General features: G+C 44.0%; 1 protein-coding gene across 1 annotated transcript; it reads left to right on the top strand.

The window, feature by feature from the left end:
• Positions 1-200: 200 nt before the first annotated feature.
• On the top strand, positions 201-6,744 carry EIF2B2 (eukaryotic translation initiation factor 2B subunit beta). Its single transcript, XM_061156611.1, has 8 exons — positions 201-440; positions 545-665; positions 826-974; positions 1,908-2,071; positions 2,704-2,799; positions 3,711-3,848; positions 4,869-4,935; positions 6,193-6,744. The coding sequence occupies exons 1-8, from the start codon at positions 278-280 to the stop codon at positions 6,348-6,350; spliced, it is 1,056 nt and encodes a 351-aa protein (XP_061012594.1). The 5' UTR covers positions 201-277; the 3' UTR covers positions 6,351-6,744.
• Positions 6,745-15,819: the final 9,075 nt, after the last annotated feature.

Genomic DNA, 15,819 nt, shown 5'->3' with positions numbered 1-15,819 from the left:
CTTCAGTGATCGAGAAACCAGGAAAGGACACTTCCAGCCTTCTAACCTCCGACGCCCGCGGACGCTTGGCGGTAAACGTAACACATCGAGTTCCAAGAGTCTGATTGGCTCTGTCGGGGTGGGGGGCGGGAGTTAGCAGGGAGGGGCGTGGCCCAGTCTTCTCCCAAGGGCGAGTTTTTTTTCCTAGCAGAGCGGAAGCCGACCTCTCCTGCCCCGGAAGTGCAAGCTCGGAGGTCTGCCAGGTGTGGATTCCGCCCGCAAGGCGGCTTCTTTCGAGATGCCAGGGGCAGCCGCCAAGGGCTCGGAGCTGTCCGAGAGGATCGAGAGTTTCGTGGAGGCGCTGAAGCGGGGCGGCGGGCGGCGCAGCTCTGAGGACATGGCCCGGGAGACTCTGGGACTGCTTCGCCGCATCATCACGGACCACCGCTGGAGCAATGCAGGTGAGGCAGGCCTCGCCCCTTTCTGATCCCGATCCCCAGGCGGAAAGTCGTCCAGGCCCCACGCCGCGCGCTTCTCGCCCTCACCTTTTCTCTTTGGGCGGTAGGGGAGCTGATGGAACTGATCCGCAGAGAAGGCCGGAGGATGACGGCCGCGCAACCCTCAGAGACCACCGTGGGCAACATGGTGCGGAGAGTGCTCAGAATCATCCGGGAGGAGTATGGCAGGTCAGGCCCACATCCTGAATCGGGGCTTGGGCCCAGTGAAGCTTTTTGCACGGGCCCCTCTCTCCCCCAGCTTGGAGCCTTTGTTGGAGCTGAGCAGCTGTCGTTACTTAAATGACCACATCTCTGACCCCAACTCCTTTGGGTCTTGTTGCCTTCGTAGACTCCACGGACGCAGCGACGAGAGCGATCAGCAGGAGTCTCTGCACAAACTTTTGACATCCGGGGGCCTGAGCGAGGATTTCCGTTCCCATTATGCTCAACTTCAGTCCAACATCATTGAGGCAATTAATGAGCTGCTGGTGGAACTGGGTGAGTCCTGATCCTTACGTGTACAGGACAAGTTGCAGGCAGATGAGGGAACAGAAGACCCTGGAAGTTGTTCATAAGCAGAGATGGGAGATAACAAGTCTTCTGGTTCTCAGAGGTTTGGCCTCATCCTGATTAAGAACGATTGGAATAGGTGGCAAGACTAAGATAACCCTCTCTACATTTCTTTACAGACTGACCCCACTGCAAATCCACTGTGGCAGAGGCTGTTTGGGAAGAGCTTTTATTTTTTAAGATGAACCTCTGAAAACCACAATTTATAAACCCTTTTTCACTCAACTTCTTGAAATTTTACAGACACACACACACATACATACCCATATGCATACACACAAGCCACTTCTATCCCCCCTGTCTCTGTGACCTAGGAGACCAGATATTTATTGCCCTGAGTGTTCCCAGGAAAGGAAGAAACTGGGTCTGTCTGTTCCCTGAGCTGCTTGCACTGAGCTGCTTCTTCCAAATTCCTCCCCTGTTTTTCTTCTGTGTCCTCCCTGTCAGGTGGAGGCGTTGTGGCCACCTTTTGGAGGAGGAATTCTTTTAGAGGGAAGCTCTGTTTACCCTACTGTCAGCACTTTCAATTTCCCAGATGGGACATTTCTTGCCTAAATTCATTGTCTTCAAAGTCAGTTGTAAAGAACTAGCTTTGGGGCGGGCTAGGGGTGAAGGGAGTAAGTTGATGAGTAGGGGTACTGCTGGGCGAGACGGTAGGCTGAGAGCTTGGGAGATAGAAAACCCTGGAGGGAGAGGCTTTTAAGGCAATAGGACATTTCATGTTTAGTCCATTGACCATGTGTTACCAGGCTCTGCTAGGTGGGCAGTGTACAAGAAGGGCACACGTCCCTTTCTGTTCTCTCAAGTCTGTGTTGTAGCATGACTGTGTCGTATTTTCCATGCAAAACTGGCTTCTTGCAGAAGGGACAACGGAGAACATCGCAGCCCAGGCCTTGGAGCACATCCACTCCAACGAGGTCATCATGACCATTGGCTTCTCCCGCACAGTGGAGGCGTTCCTCAAAGAGGCCGCCCGAAAGAGGAAATTCCATGTCATCGTGGCAGAGTGTGCACCTTTCTGTCAGGTATGGGGACTGCTGGAGCCTCTATGAAAAGTTTAAAATGAGGAGAGAATAAAGGAGAGGTCGGTGGGCTCCAAGCCGTCTTTGAATTGATGCGATTCAAACGTTGAGGAGATAGAGTAAAACACTGAAGAGAATTTCACATTGTTGATCCTGTGAACATTCTTAAAGTATTCATTTAAGGAAGTTGAGTGAACTACTTGGCCTAAGAAAAGACAAATATTAGTTCTTTCAGAAATCAGAATAGGGTAATAACCTTGGGGATGACTGATGCTTGGTCTGACCTCACTCAGTCTTCAGGTAAATAATAGGTCTCCAGAAAAGAAATATGTAAGGATGTTGTAAAATAATGAGCCAGGAACTGTCCTGTGCACTCTGCCCAGTTACACAAGCAAGTTGTATTTCCAGTTCTGTGCCTGTCCCAGCACTGCTGGGGAGTAATAAACATTAATTAGCTTCCCCTGGGCTTCCTGCCGCTTCCCAGAGAACACCTACCAGATGAGTTAGTTACCTGTTGGAAGTTGCATGTTGGATATGCCCAGTGTCACACAGTCCCCCAGATCCAGTTATGTTTGAAAGCTTTTTCTCTCTCTCCCACTCTTCCTCTCAGCATCAGCCTTTCTCTCCAAATGCAGGGTCATGAGATGGCAGTCAATTTGTCCAAAGCAGGTATTGAGACAACTGTCATGACTGATGCTGCCATTTTTGCTGTTATGTCAAGAGTCAACAAGGTGGGTGCATTTGAGTTATATTACGTCAAATTTATGAAGATTATACTTTAAAATATTAATATCTGCCCCCCTCCCTGGCCCCAATATCTATAAGAAGAGAGGAGAGTTTCTAGTACCTTTTGAAAACACATACATGGACCTTTTAAATCTCTTATTCTATTAATATTGATCCCCCCTCTTTATTCCTCCCTTGGCTGCTGCTGCTGCTAAGTTGCTTCAGTCAAATCCAACTCTGTGCGACCCCATAGACAGCAGCCCACCAGGCTCCCTTGTCCCTGGGATTCTCCAGGCAAGAATACTGGAATGGGTTGTCATTTCCTTCTCCACTGCATGAAAGTGAAAAGTGAAAGTGAAGTCACTCAGTCGTGTTCAACTCCTAGCGACCCCATGGACTGCAGCCTACCAGGCTCCTCTGTCCATGGGACTCTCCAGGCAAGAGTACTGGAGTGGGTTGCCATTTCCTTCTCTGTCCTCCCTTGGAGGCACCTCATTTTGGTTAAAGGATTGAAAGGAATGAAATGGGTCAAAGCTAATCATGTCAGCCTCTTAGAGATCTGGTAGAGAGTTGCCCACTTCTGCTCAGAGAGCTTGGTAGTGGTGGATGGTAGAAGAAAGGCTTCCCACTTCTCAGGAGGTGTGGCAGATAGATTTCCAGAGAAGACGGGGCTAAGAGCAATAAACACTGCAGTTTTCTGTCCTGTACTGTGTTCATTTTTCCCTTGGGAATCCACTTTTATACTAGAACTTATGGTCTGAACCTAGAATCCCTTTCCCTCTCCTGGTGTGTGACCTCCACGCCCACCCCCTGCTAATTGCCAAGACTGGGGGCTAAGCATTCAGGCGCTCATGCCCAATGGCCTGTTGAAGGCTCTGTTCTCAGGATGGCTCGCTTCTTTCTTCCTGTCCCAAAGGTGATCATTGGCACAAAGACCATCCTGGCCAACGGTGCCCTGCGAGCTGTGGCGGGAACTCATACTCTAGCACTGGCCGCAAAACACCATTCCACCCCACTCATCGTCTGTGCTCCTATGTTCAAGCTTTCCCCACAGGTATGTCTGTCTGTCTCTAGCCAACAGAAGGAAGTCAAAGTATAGGTTTGAACTCTTTAACCTTCAACCTTCTCACTCTGGGACTTCTCTTTTTCCGCATTTACTCAGTTGATTAGACCCAGTGGAGACTGGAAAAGGTCACAGTAGTCTTGATCCAGGAAGAGCCATTGATAGTTACAACCTTTCAGCTTTAGGAGGTCAAAATTGTAAGGTCAGGATAACATGTAGTTGGGGAAGGCCCTTTGTCTACATTGCCACCACTCCCCTGTCACCCTGACCATTTCTGAAAATGCCAAGCAAGTTGAAACTAGAAACATAGAAATTGGTTTTTATTTGTCATAATTCCAGGAACTGTATTCTGTAGCCTGAACACAAGCAGTTACTAAGTAAAGAGTCATTTTACCAGTGATAGAAACTACTTGCTTTGAAAATAACAACCTATCTATAGGTGTCTACTTATTAAAAAATTGAAGTGAAATTCACATAATACACAATTAACCATTTTAAAATGTACAGTTCAGTAGCATTTAGTACATTCACAGCATTGTGCAACTACCACTCTTTAGTTTCAGAATTTTTTCATCATCCCAGAGAAACACTCTGTACCCATTAAGTAATCACTCCCTTCTTTCTTTTCCCCATCTCCTAGTGATTGCTAATCTGCTTTGAGTCTCTATGGATTTGCTTAATTTTGATATTTCACATAAAAGAAGTCATACAGTATGGACCCTTTTGTTTCTGATTTCTAAATACTCTGGGAGTTCATCTGAGTTATAGCACGTACTTTGTTCCTTTTTTGTGACTGAATAATGTTCTGTTGTGTGGATATACCACAATTTAATCATCCATTCATCTGTTGATCAGCATCTGGGTTATTTCTACCTTCTGGCTTTTGTAAGTAATGCTGCAATAAGCCTTTGTAATCAAGTGTCTGGATGTCTTTTTATTTCTCTTGGGTGTATACCTGAAAGTCAAAGTGTCGGATCTCTCTTTTTCTCTTCCTAATTTTTCCTTTTCCAGTTCCCCAATGAAGAAGATTCGTTTCACAAGTTCGTGGCTCCTGAAGAAGTCCTGCCTTTCACAGAAGGTACAGAAGTTGCTTGAATGTATATGGCACACGCAGTTGGTGTGTTTTGGAGTTTTGTATATATTTGTTTTGATCTTTTGGTGGTCAATGGGATTGAATGTCGTTGGGCTGTGTTTTATTAATCATACTTCTTGTGGGGACTGTTCTCTTTAGCAACTTAGAGTGTTTGCAGACCTGACCTAATCCATGTTCATTTTCTTCTGAAACTAATATATTTTAGCTGACTTATGGGGACCATGTGGGATTGGATCACCCGGCATTGACTGGGATTGGCTTTGCAAGTTGAGATACAGGCAACAGCCCAGTCAGAAAGTGTACTTGATTTTGGTTGCTGCAGGGAGTCATTTTGGTGATGTGACTGCTAAAGGAAGCAGGCTCTGAAATGTTACTTATAAAACTTGCCTGTAGTCTGGACACTTTGGTGTGTTGGGGACCTTTTCTCTTCTTCTGAAGGCAGCAGCTTTGCTCAGTGAGCTTGCTGCCTCATCAACAGTTTGCATGGTCTTTAACATCCTCCGGGAGCAAAACATAGTACCTGGAGTGCTGATTCTTGAAAATTTAATAACTTCACCATTTATTCAAACATTCATTCTTTCAAGAAAGATTTATGACTCTTGAGCACCCACTGTGTATCCAGCACTATTTCAGGCACTAGGGATATAAAAGTGATTAACACAGATGGGCCCTGCTCCCCCAGAGTTTAAATCATGTTGCAAAAGACAGACAAGAATATGTCAGGGCATGAAGTGTTTTAGGAAGAAAATACGGATGATATGATGGAAAGTGAGTAGGGGACTACCTTAGACTGGGGAAGGGACTTAATGAGATGGCATTTCAGCTGATTCCTGAAGGAATAGAGCCTGCCACGTGAAGGTGAAGGAAAGAGTTTTCCAGATGTTGGTGCAAAAGACCCGAGTTAGGTACATGCTTAGCCAGTTGGAAAAGATGGCCATGTGGCTGGAGAGTAATGAGCAAGAGGGAGAGCGATACGGCCTATAGTGCAGTGGGGAGGGCCCAAATCTTGACGGCTGCAATCCCGAATTTGAAACTTTTTTTGCCTTTCTGTGGGAAGGTATTGGAGAGTCGTAAACACAGGGCAGATCATGATCAGACGTCTTTTCTTCTGGTTTATATTTTGCTACAGCTTCCCTTCCTTGGGGTGGCAAGTATCCCTGTGTTATTGAGCCCAGAATCCATGAGATACTTATTAGAACAGGAGCCTCGGTTTTGTCTTTAGCTCGTGTGATTGCCTTTCAGGGGACATCTTGGAGAAAGTCAGTGTCCATTGCCCCGTGTTTGACTACGTCCCTCCAGAGCTCATTACTCTGTTTATTTCCAACATTGGTGGGAATGCACCTTCCTACATCTACCGCCTGATGAGTGAACTCTACCATCCTGACGATCACATCCTATAACCACCACTCGTCCTAAGCAGAAGTTGCTTAGGCAAAGACAGAATGGAGAGATTTCTGTGCCACGACTGAAATGCATCTTCCTTGTAATGGGGGAGCGAACAAGAGTCAGCCTTAGAAAACCTGATACTGTTTCCTGCCATTGCGGTCATCCCATAACTGAGATGCATCTCCCAGGACTGTTTTTTGTCTCTTGGATCTTACAGAGCCAGCAGAGCTTGATCTCTTGATTTTGGAGCCTCTTAGTGACTTGGAGTATCTGTTTCAGGAACTTAAACTTCCTGGTTCAGTGGTGTTTTAAACACAACACCGAAGACTTGCTGGGCTACAGGTTTTTGCTCAGAAATGACTGCCACACCTTTTCCGAGGCCGTGCCAATAAAAGCTGCTTGAAGGTTCCTGAGTTGGTTTATTTATTGTTCTGCTCCAGCTGAACTGCCTGAAACAGCAGCAGCAGAGCCCTTTGGTGTTTTCATAGAGGGCAGTAATTAGAGGTAACAGCCTGAAACAGAAATTCAGATGAAAGTATTTATGATTTCCTTTATAACTCACTGGAAATGGTCCCAAACAACTCGTTAATAATCCAAGACAGTGGTTCCAAAATCTCTGATCATCAGAATCATCTGGGAGCTTAAGAAAATATACAATCTCAGCCTCCATCTCAGACCTACTGTGTCTGATCTCGGGGTTGGCTTAGAGTGTCCTGGGAATATGCTTAGAGCGTCCCGGAAAAGGACCCCCTCGTGAACTATTAATAGAACTGCAAATTGGTGCAACCTTTTCCAGGGAAATTTTCAACCTTCTAGATTTATTTTTGCAAGCACAGAGAGACATAGGCAAGAATGTCCATTGTAGCAGCTGTAATGTCACAGCCTAAGGGTCCAGCGATATAGCATTTTGTATTCTGTTAGTTAAAAACAAGAAAGGTTTTTAAATGTGACCTATTTGATGATGTATACATTGCAATAGAGGTTTCAAAAGGTGACTTGAGATCAGTGTCTGGATTAAAAACATTTTGATTGATTCATCTGGTATTTAATTTGAATTAGTTACCAGTATTTTTAAATCTGGATGTTACACATTAGATAAATTCAGATTTCTTCTGTCTCCTGAAGATTTGGTGAACTCTGGGCCCGCATTCCCAAATGGCAACAATTTGACTATAGGTGGATAGCTTCTAATTCTAGTAAATGGGAACCCCGTTTTCTACAATTCCAAGCCAGGTTTGCAAAACTCATTTATATTGTCTGCTGAACCTTTATGGGCATCTGAGTTGTGACCCTTGTGTTAATGCATGGGATAGATATATAAACAAGTCTATTTTATATTCTATTAACCAAAAACAAGCTGGGGAAAAAAACCAAGCTGCAGAGCAATCTGCATGAAATGACCCATAGCTCCTTAAAACAAATTATGTGGATGCACAGGATAAAAATCTGGAAGAATTAACACCAAACCGTAGCAAGCAGAAGGATAGTTTCTGATTTTATTTAGGATATTGTTTCTATTCTTCATGTGTGCTACTTTAGTGATTTATGTTTTCAAAAAGCCTCCTCAGGTCAGATGATCTGGATGCCATGTTTGGGAAGCATGGTGCAAAGCAAACTTCTTCTCAGGGCCAAGATCCCCTGAGTGTGCAAGGGAACCCCCCTAGGATGCTTGTCACAAAGTCAACCTCTGACATCAGTGTCTATGAGGCAGAAGGTGGAAGTTCTAGGAATCTGCATGTTTAACAAGCATCTCAAGGGATTTTACCAGGTGATTTGATATTTGTGTTTTGGTAAACACTGGCCAGAAGGTAGACAATGAGGGAAAGGCCTCTACTCTGATCCTACTTGACGTGGGCAGATCTTTGCCTTCAGACCCTGAGAGAGGAAAAAGGCAAGACTGAAAAGAGTCAGTCTAAAGAACTGACCTGAAAGCTCTCTGACCCAGAAGAGCCCGGCTCACGCAGGTCTTTGTTGTCAATTATTTCTTAAAACATCTAAGACCGCATGCTTTCTCAGTAAAGTGGCTTGTAGCTACCCGTTTCGAGAAGTCTTTGAAGGCACCCATCCTAACAGCGGCTTGCCTGAATGTGACTGTGCTCTGGAGGAAGAGCAGAAGGGATTTAAATCTGTTTCTGAAAGTCTGTTATGATACTTGTCCTTTGTGCATCTTAGTCTCTGGGTCTAAAGTTAGCACCAGCATCCTTCCCAGGCATCCCTGAGATGGACAAAGGTCACCAGGGTAGAGGCTTGCTGTCTGCAGCTGGCTCTTACAGCGCCTGCGACAGAGCTGCACAGATGTGGATTCTTTGGACTTTAGAACTTCAATTAAGCAAATCCCACTACGCTATTTATATACCTCGCTTTTTTATTTCTTTCTCTCCCTTTTCCTGCTTGAGGAAGAGTAAATATTGGAAAGGGAGAACCTGATGTAAGCAGGGGGACACCAAGGTGTTCTTGTCAGCTTACTACCTGTCAACCTTTGTTTGAACTTGCTTCCCACCCCTGCCTTTGCAGCAGAACTCAGAAGCTCGTTTAAAAACAGTGGTAGCTTAGAATTAATAAGGGATCCCATGGACATGAAAGTCTTCCTGAATATGCTAAATAAACCAAGTTAGATCACTCACTCCATAGAGTTTGTAAAGACGTGTTTTCCCACGGTTTGTATCTTCCAATTTGGACAGCGGGCAGGAAAGGCACAAGTTCCTGGAACTCAAATAAGGAACAGAAATTCCTAATATAGCCTCCTAAGAGAAGTCTCTGAAAAATACTCTACCAAGAAAAACTGAAGTGTAAAGTGATACCTCAAAAGAAATGCCGGTACTCTCAAGATCGTAAGTTTCACAGATGTGCCTGAAAGCCATTTCTCAACGTGAGCTGTTGCAGCAGTCTTTGGGTTCATGAAGGCTGCCGGGCTCACAGTTCCACCCCGGAGCTCCCTGACTCTGTGACACCACATGTGTAGACCTCGGTACAACAGCATGCTTTGCCATAAAGATAGTACCAGATGGGGATGTCACTACTGTAAAGGCTCCATACTATCCACCTGTCCTCGCAAAAACTACTCTGCAGACGTGTACCCAGTTGACACAAAGGAGCTATTTTGAAATGTGGTTTGGAAGTGTTTTTCTTATCTGGTCTACTTTGCTCTGAATTACCCTTTCATTCACCAAACAGTTGTTCCAGGATGTTGCACAATGGCTAAGCAATTACTATTAATAAAGAGCTATGGTCTAAGCTTTTAACCTTCACAACACACGGGGCTGCCTTCAAGCCTAACCGCACTTGAAATGATGATCTCCTGATGTTTATATTAAGTACTGTCATGACAAGAAGGGGCCTTTCAGTAGTGTATTTGCAGGCATGTTATTTTCATTTAGAATTAAGACCTGCCTAGAGAAGGAAGCTACTTAAAAACTTGACAAGATTCATAATTTATATGTAAAATTCTACAGTTAACTACTATTAAAGAGAGGTGGTAGCATATTTAAGTAATGATAGACCAAGGGCAGTGATAAACTAATGATAGACTAACTCCAGACCAACTTTTTTTTTTAAATCACAGTTGGATACTCTTTTCTCTTAAAGTAAATATGAGCAAACTGTTTAGTCAGGCAAGTTGTACAGGGAAAATCTGGCCAAATCCAGCTTCTTCACACCGCTACTTGAGTCACGCTAGTTTGCTGGCTCGATAGATTGCAAAATATTAGATACTCAGATTTCCACAGTCTTTGATCAGCTTGCCTGAGCTTTATCAGATGTTTCTAGATAAAACTGAGTGCTCTGTGACAAATGGGTATGGGATGAAAGTGATTCTAAGGCTTGAAAAGTCCTAAACCATAGGATAACTTTTTTTATTGCCTCCACAATTTTTGCATCAATATGTTTAGAAGGGACTCACTAGAGGTTACTGAATGATAAATGAATAAATGGAGGGATAGAAGGGAGGAAGGGTTTGTTTGGTGCAGATTATCCAGATTTTTGGTTTCCCAGGCTTCCTTCTTTTCCTCTCTTCTGAGCCCACATTTTGCCATCTCAGTGTTGATGAACACCTTCAGCTGAGAAGGGGTGAAAACAGGCATGATATACAGTGGCAAACACAGCAGTTAGTTCTCATTGTTAGCCTGCTTGTGTAAAGGGTTTTGATGAAAGGGGGTGCACTTCAGTGGAAAACAGATAAGGAGAACCTGGTTCTTTGTGCCAGAAACTGTTCTTCCCTCCTTTCAGGGATGCTGGTGCTGGCCCCCAGCTGAGGCTTCCACTGAAGCTGGTGGTTGTCAGTGCTGTCTAGGAAATGATGGGCTGCGTCTGTTCTCCCTTGGCATGGCTTCCTCAGCCCCCAACACATCTCCAGAACTTGGCCCTGAGCCCCCTCCTGCTCTGACCTGTTAGGGTTGCCTTGTTCTTTTTTCTGTCTGTTAGGCTCAGATCCCAGCTGTTGATTTGTGTCTGACCTTTTCCCTTGCTCTGATGTCTGATTGCTAGATCCTCTTCATTTTCAGCTACTCAAGGAGTTCCACCTCCCCACCTGGGTTCTGGACTTTGCCCTAGCCCCCTCCCTAGCCTCTCCTTTTCCTTGTAGCCTACACTTTAAGCTTTGCCAAATTTCTGTCTTAGAAAAAATTCATGTATTTTTGGCCACATGGCTTGTTGGGATTTTAGTTTCCCGGCCAGGGATAAAAACCAGTGAGAGCATGTGAGAGAGTCCTAACCATTGGCTGGCCCAGGGAATTCCTACCTTGAGCTTTTCTGATACTAGCTTCTCAGTTGAGTTCAGTCGCTTAGTCATGTCTGACTCTTTGAGACCCCATGGACTGCAGCACTTCCCTGTCCATCACCAACTCCTGGAGCTTGCTCAAACTCATATCCATCAACTTGGTGATGCCATCCAACCATCTCATCCTCTATCATCCCCTTCTCCTGCCTTCAATCTTTGCCAGCATCAGGGTCTTTTCCAATGAGTCAATTCTTTGCATCAGGTGGCCAAACTATTGGAGCTTCAGCTTCAGCATCAGTCCTTCCAATGAATATTCAGACTGATTTCCTTTAGGATTGACTGGTTTGATCTCCTTGCAGTCCAAGGTACTCTTCAAGAGTCTTCTCCAACACCACAGTTCAAAAGCATCAGTTCTTCAGTGCTCAGCTTTCTTTACTAGCTTCTATTGCCATCTTAATTCTGACCGTAGAATTATCACCTTTTGTTTCAATAATAAAGACATAGCTATAACTCATGGTGATCCCTACACCTAGAGGAAGTTACCATAGTCTATCATTAGTTTCGGGCTTCCTTGATAGCTCAGTGGGTAAAGAATCCACCTACCAAGGCAGGAGACACAGGAGATGTGCAGTTTGATCTCTGAGTTGGAAAGATCCCCTGGAGGAGAAAAAATGCAACTCACTCCAGTATTCTTGCATGGAAAATTCCATGGGGTCGCAGAGAGCCATTCCCAACTGAGCACATGGCACACATATTAATTAGTTTCCTTGTCTCTCTCCCTAACTGAAGCTAAGCGTCTTGAAGGTATACACCTTTATTTCCCAATGCACTTCTGATGAGTGTTACTGACAAAAGGAACTCTCAAGAATGGTTTTGTTGCACTTCTCATCTCTCAAGTTTTACTCTGAAGTTAACAAAGCCTCCTCCATCAACCAGAATCGAACAAAGTTGAACCACCCCAGGTTTACAATCTGATAAATCCCTAATAAATTAAAAATATGTTGGGCAGTGTGGGGTAATAATGGGAAGGAGGGTGCAATGTGAAGTCCAACAGACCTGGGCTGGAATTCTCATGCTCAGCAAACCTGTTAACATCTCTGAGGCTAAGAAGTCTCAATGCAAGAGAGAGATATTAGCTTCCTAAGGGGACTTTGTAAGGATTAGAGATCACGTATACAAAGCATTTGGTATAATAGTGAGCCCTCAGGAAATGGTAGCCAGCATTGTTCTTGGAGCCAGAAAACATGGATACCATGCTCTGCTTTACTTATTAGCTGTGTGATGTTAGACAATATTTTTCAGCCTTAGTTTCCCACTTAGTAGAATGGGGAGAATAATTACCACCTTATTTCATGGATTACCAAGAATTCAAGTAAATTATGCAAATATTATTTGTAATATGGCACCTGATTAAAAAAACTTAACAGAATGCTAACAGGCAATAAAAGTAATGATGTTTTTTGCTAATTGGTTGATTTGGTGCTGATGCATGCTACTGCGTGTATAAATTATTAAGATAGAGAACACTTTGTATTGTGTGTGTTTAATTGAATTCTGAAACTTCAGTGGAATTATAAAACCTTGGCTGTTTTAGGTAAATTTTGGAAATAACAAATTCATTTTCTTATTACCTGAATGTGATGGGATAAAAACAGTAAGGATAACATGTATATAGTGACTACATAATCAGTGTTTTTACCCTTTTGTTATGATTGCTGCTATGTGAAACTAAAGATACTAGATTGATGTAACTATGTGATCAGCATTTTGACTCTTTGTTATAAATCATTTCTGCTGTGTAAAGATAAAGATGTGTAGATTCATAAAAATTATTGAGAAAGAATAATTATCTCTTGCATTGCTAGAGTCAGGCTGGCCAGGATGACTGGTTACATGATTTCTGGAGAACTTTTTCTAGTCTCCTGCTCAAGAACACAGAGTTTGGGATTTTTAGCAAAACCTTGTGAAATCGCACCCCATCATCCTAATATAAGAGGTATAGTAAGACTTTTTTTTAATCCTACAGATTGGTCTGACCTAAAAAGATTTTTAAAACACCTAGGACAGCTGACCTCCATGAAGTTCTGGGGAGTGGCGGCAGAGGTCCAGAGGCCACAGCACCCCACTCCTCCTGGAGGCTGAGGCCCTGAAAACACTCTCCTTTCTAAGGTCATACCTCCCAGCCTATGAAATCATTTATACTTATTTAGAGGAATAAGGGCCATATTTAGACAGTGGCGCCTATTCTTCCGGGGTCCAATTACATAATTCTACAATGATCCCCTTGAAAACCAGTGAAGGCTTTCCCTAAACCTTCTGTGAATGCGCTACTTCATCGCTCCCATAAGATTCACTGCAAGGCTGCTGGCAAGTGAATTTTTCTTCCATGAGGATAAATCTGATTCCTGTATTTAAAAAGGAAGAAAATCATTCCATTTGCTACAAAGACCAGTGTGAGCAGGCTGGCCAGGAAATACAAAAGTAGAAATTCTCATTGCAACATCTTTCTCATCATATGGCATCCCATTCAAAACACATCCCATCCCAGACATATTACTAGCTTTGTTTTTGCTTTTTTTTTTTTCTTCCTCCTTTTATAGTACTTTAGTCTCTTGAGTCTTATTAACCAGAAATCAAGTCATCTAAAAAGGTGGGACAAGTATGGATTAAGAGTAGCATAACAAGCATTTGCAGAAAGATCAGTCCTGGTCCCAAATGAAATTATGGGGCCATTAGATAGGTGTACCGCAATAAAAAAACCGAGATGCAATTTGAAAGGGACCAAAATAACACATGTCTCCTGAAAAAGTGTAGAGAATGTATCTGGTTAGGTTGAAAGAATTAATGCTGCATTTTTTGATATGAAAATTGCTTTCACATTAAGAGAGATACTTTGTGTACAAAAAAATCTTTTCTAAAACAAGCTCACAGTACTTTCACCATTTTACTGGTCTGGGATATGAACAATATCAGTCTCTGAGAGAGGGGGGCGTTATTTATTATTTTGTCTTATATTCTTTTACTTATTAATATGACTTCCCTGGTGGCTCAGATGGTAAAGTGTCTGCCTACAATGTGGGAGACCCGGGTTCAATCCCTGGGTCAGGAAAATCTGGAGAAGGAAATGGCAACCCACTCCAGTATTCTTGCCTGGAAAATCCCATGGATGGAGAAGCCTGGTAGGCTACAGTCCATGGGGTCACAAAGAGTCGGACATGACTGAGTGACTTCACTTTTCACTTATGAACAGAATTGGTTCTATCAAATAATCATACCTATGTCTTTTATCAAAGACTTCTATTGGTAATCTTCCTCAAAATAGATTCAGGTGAAATTGTTATTTGTGCATTTTGTGGACTACCAAAACTTGAGACTTCATTTATTATTGTTATTTTTTAAGTTTTTTAAACTAATAACTTATTTTTGGCTGTGCTTGGCCTTCGTTGCTGTGCATGGGCTTTCTCCAGTTATGGTGAGCAGGGGCTACTCTCTAGTTGCGGTGTGCTGCCTTCTCATTGCAGTGGCTTCTCTTGTTGCGGGGCACAGAATGTAGATGTGTGAGCTCAGTAGTTGTTCTACTGAGAGTTGGTTGCCCCTTGGCACATGGGATCTTCCCAGATCAAGGATTGAACCCATGTCCCCTGCATTGGCTGGCAGATTCTTAACCACTGGACCACCAGGGAAGTCTGAAACTTCATTATTGATTTCAGTTTTGAGACTGTACAGACAGTTCAGAATATTCATGAACTGGGTCAAGGTGATAAACGTGGGCTGAAAGCTCAGCATAGGATTCAGAAAAACTAAACCGTGCATTTTGCTGGCATTTGAGCCACACTATGAAAAGCAAATGTTTTGTGTATCTCGTAGCTCTTTTACTGTCGGGGAGGGGGAGCAAACTGCTGATGCAACCTGGCTGCGGCTTCTTCGCCAAGGGCTCCTATCTTTTCTGCCCCTGCCTTCTTGGGTTCTTGTTTCCCTGTGTCATCAGCCAGGGCAGCCTGGACTGCACCTTCCGCCAGCAGGGAACAGTGCAGCCACAGGAGGAAGGCAGAGTTCCTTGGCTACGTCCATGTATTTGATGGTTCAAGCTTCCTCTACTGTTTTCCCTTTTACCTACTGGGTGGTTAACCAGCTGGAAGCAGCTGCAGAACTACAGCCAAATCTTAGACCTGGCATTCATGATCTTCCCCTCTTCATCCACTTTAATCTGTAATTTTATTACATCACCACAGGCTACAGCCCTCACCAATACAGTTCCAACATTTTTAGATGTCAGGGGACCTGTTTCTAGAATTTTCATATGATCAACAAGCATGTGACAGAGGGAGCTGACAGCTCTCTTGCAGGCAGATGGAGACTGCAGAGCTGGGGGCCCGGGCCTGCCTGGGGGCCCGGGCGCAGCTCTAGCCACGGTGGGCTGGTGCCTGCCTAAAAGGTTTCAAGGAGGCAATAAAACAAAAACCAGCAGCAGGGCTTTAGTTTCTCTGTTCCATCCTTGTCCTCGCTTCTCTTTATCAATTGCTTTTATCCTTAAAATAATCTAACTACAGGCCTGGTGGAAGACTGCCAGGCACATTTTTAAGCATGGAGAAACTCTTTAAGGCCGAGATGCTGAATGTGAAGCAGCAGCGGCGGGCAGTGGAGGTGGCCAGAGGGGAAGGGAGTTCAGCATCGGGTGCAAATTATGAGGCTCAAAAAAGTAGCAGAACAAAACCAAAACCCCCATCCTACTACCCCCAAATTCTGCAAACAAACCAACCAGATAATCA

This window comes from Dama dama, chromosome 12, assembly GCF_033118175.1.
Source record: "Dama dama isolate Ldn47 chromosome 12, ASM3311817v1, whole genome shotgun sequence".
Lineage (NCBI taxonomy): Eukaryota > Metazoa > Chordata > Mammalia > Artiodactyla > Cervidae > Dama > Dama dama.
This window is presented reverse-complemented; position numbering and strand designations above follow the sequence as displayed.

What these genes read in the sequence shown, in the direction of transcription:
- EIF2B2 (XM_061156611.1), top strand. Translation starts at nt 278, where the DNA reads ATGCCAGGGGCAGCCGCCAAGGGCTCGGAGCTGTCCGAGAGGATCGAG. An exon ending in AGTGTGCACCTTTCTGTCAG is followed by an intron (nt 2,072 to 2,703) that starts GTATGGGGACTG and finishes CTCCAAATGCAG; the next exon opens with GGTCATGAGATGGCAGTCAA. An exon ending in TTATGTCAAGAGTCAACAAG is followed by an intron (nt 2,800 to 3,710) that starts GTGGGTGCATTT and finishes CCTGTCCCAAAG; the next exon opens with GTGATCATTGGCACAAAGAC.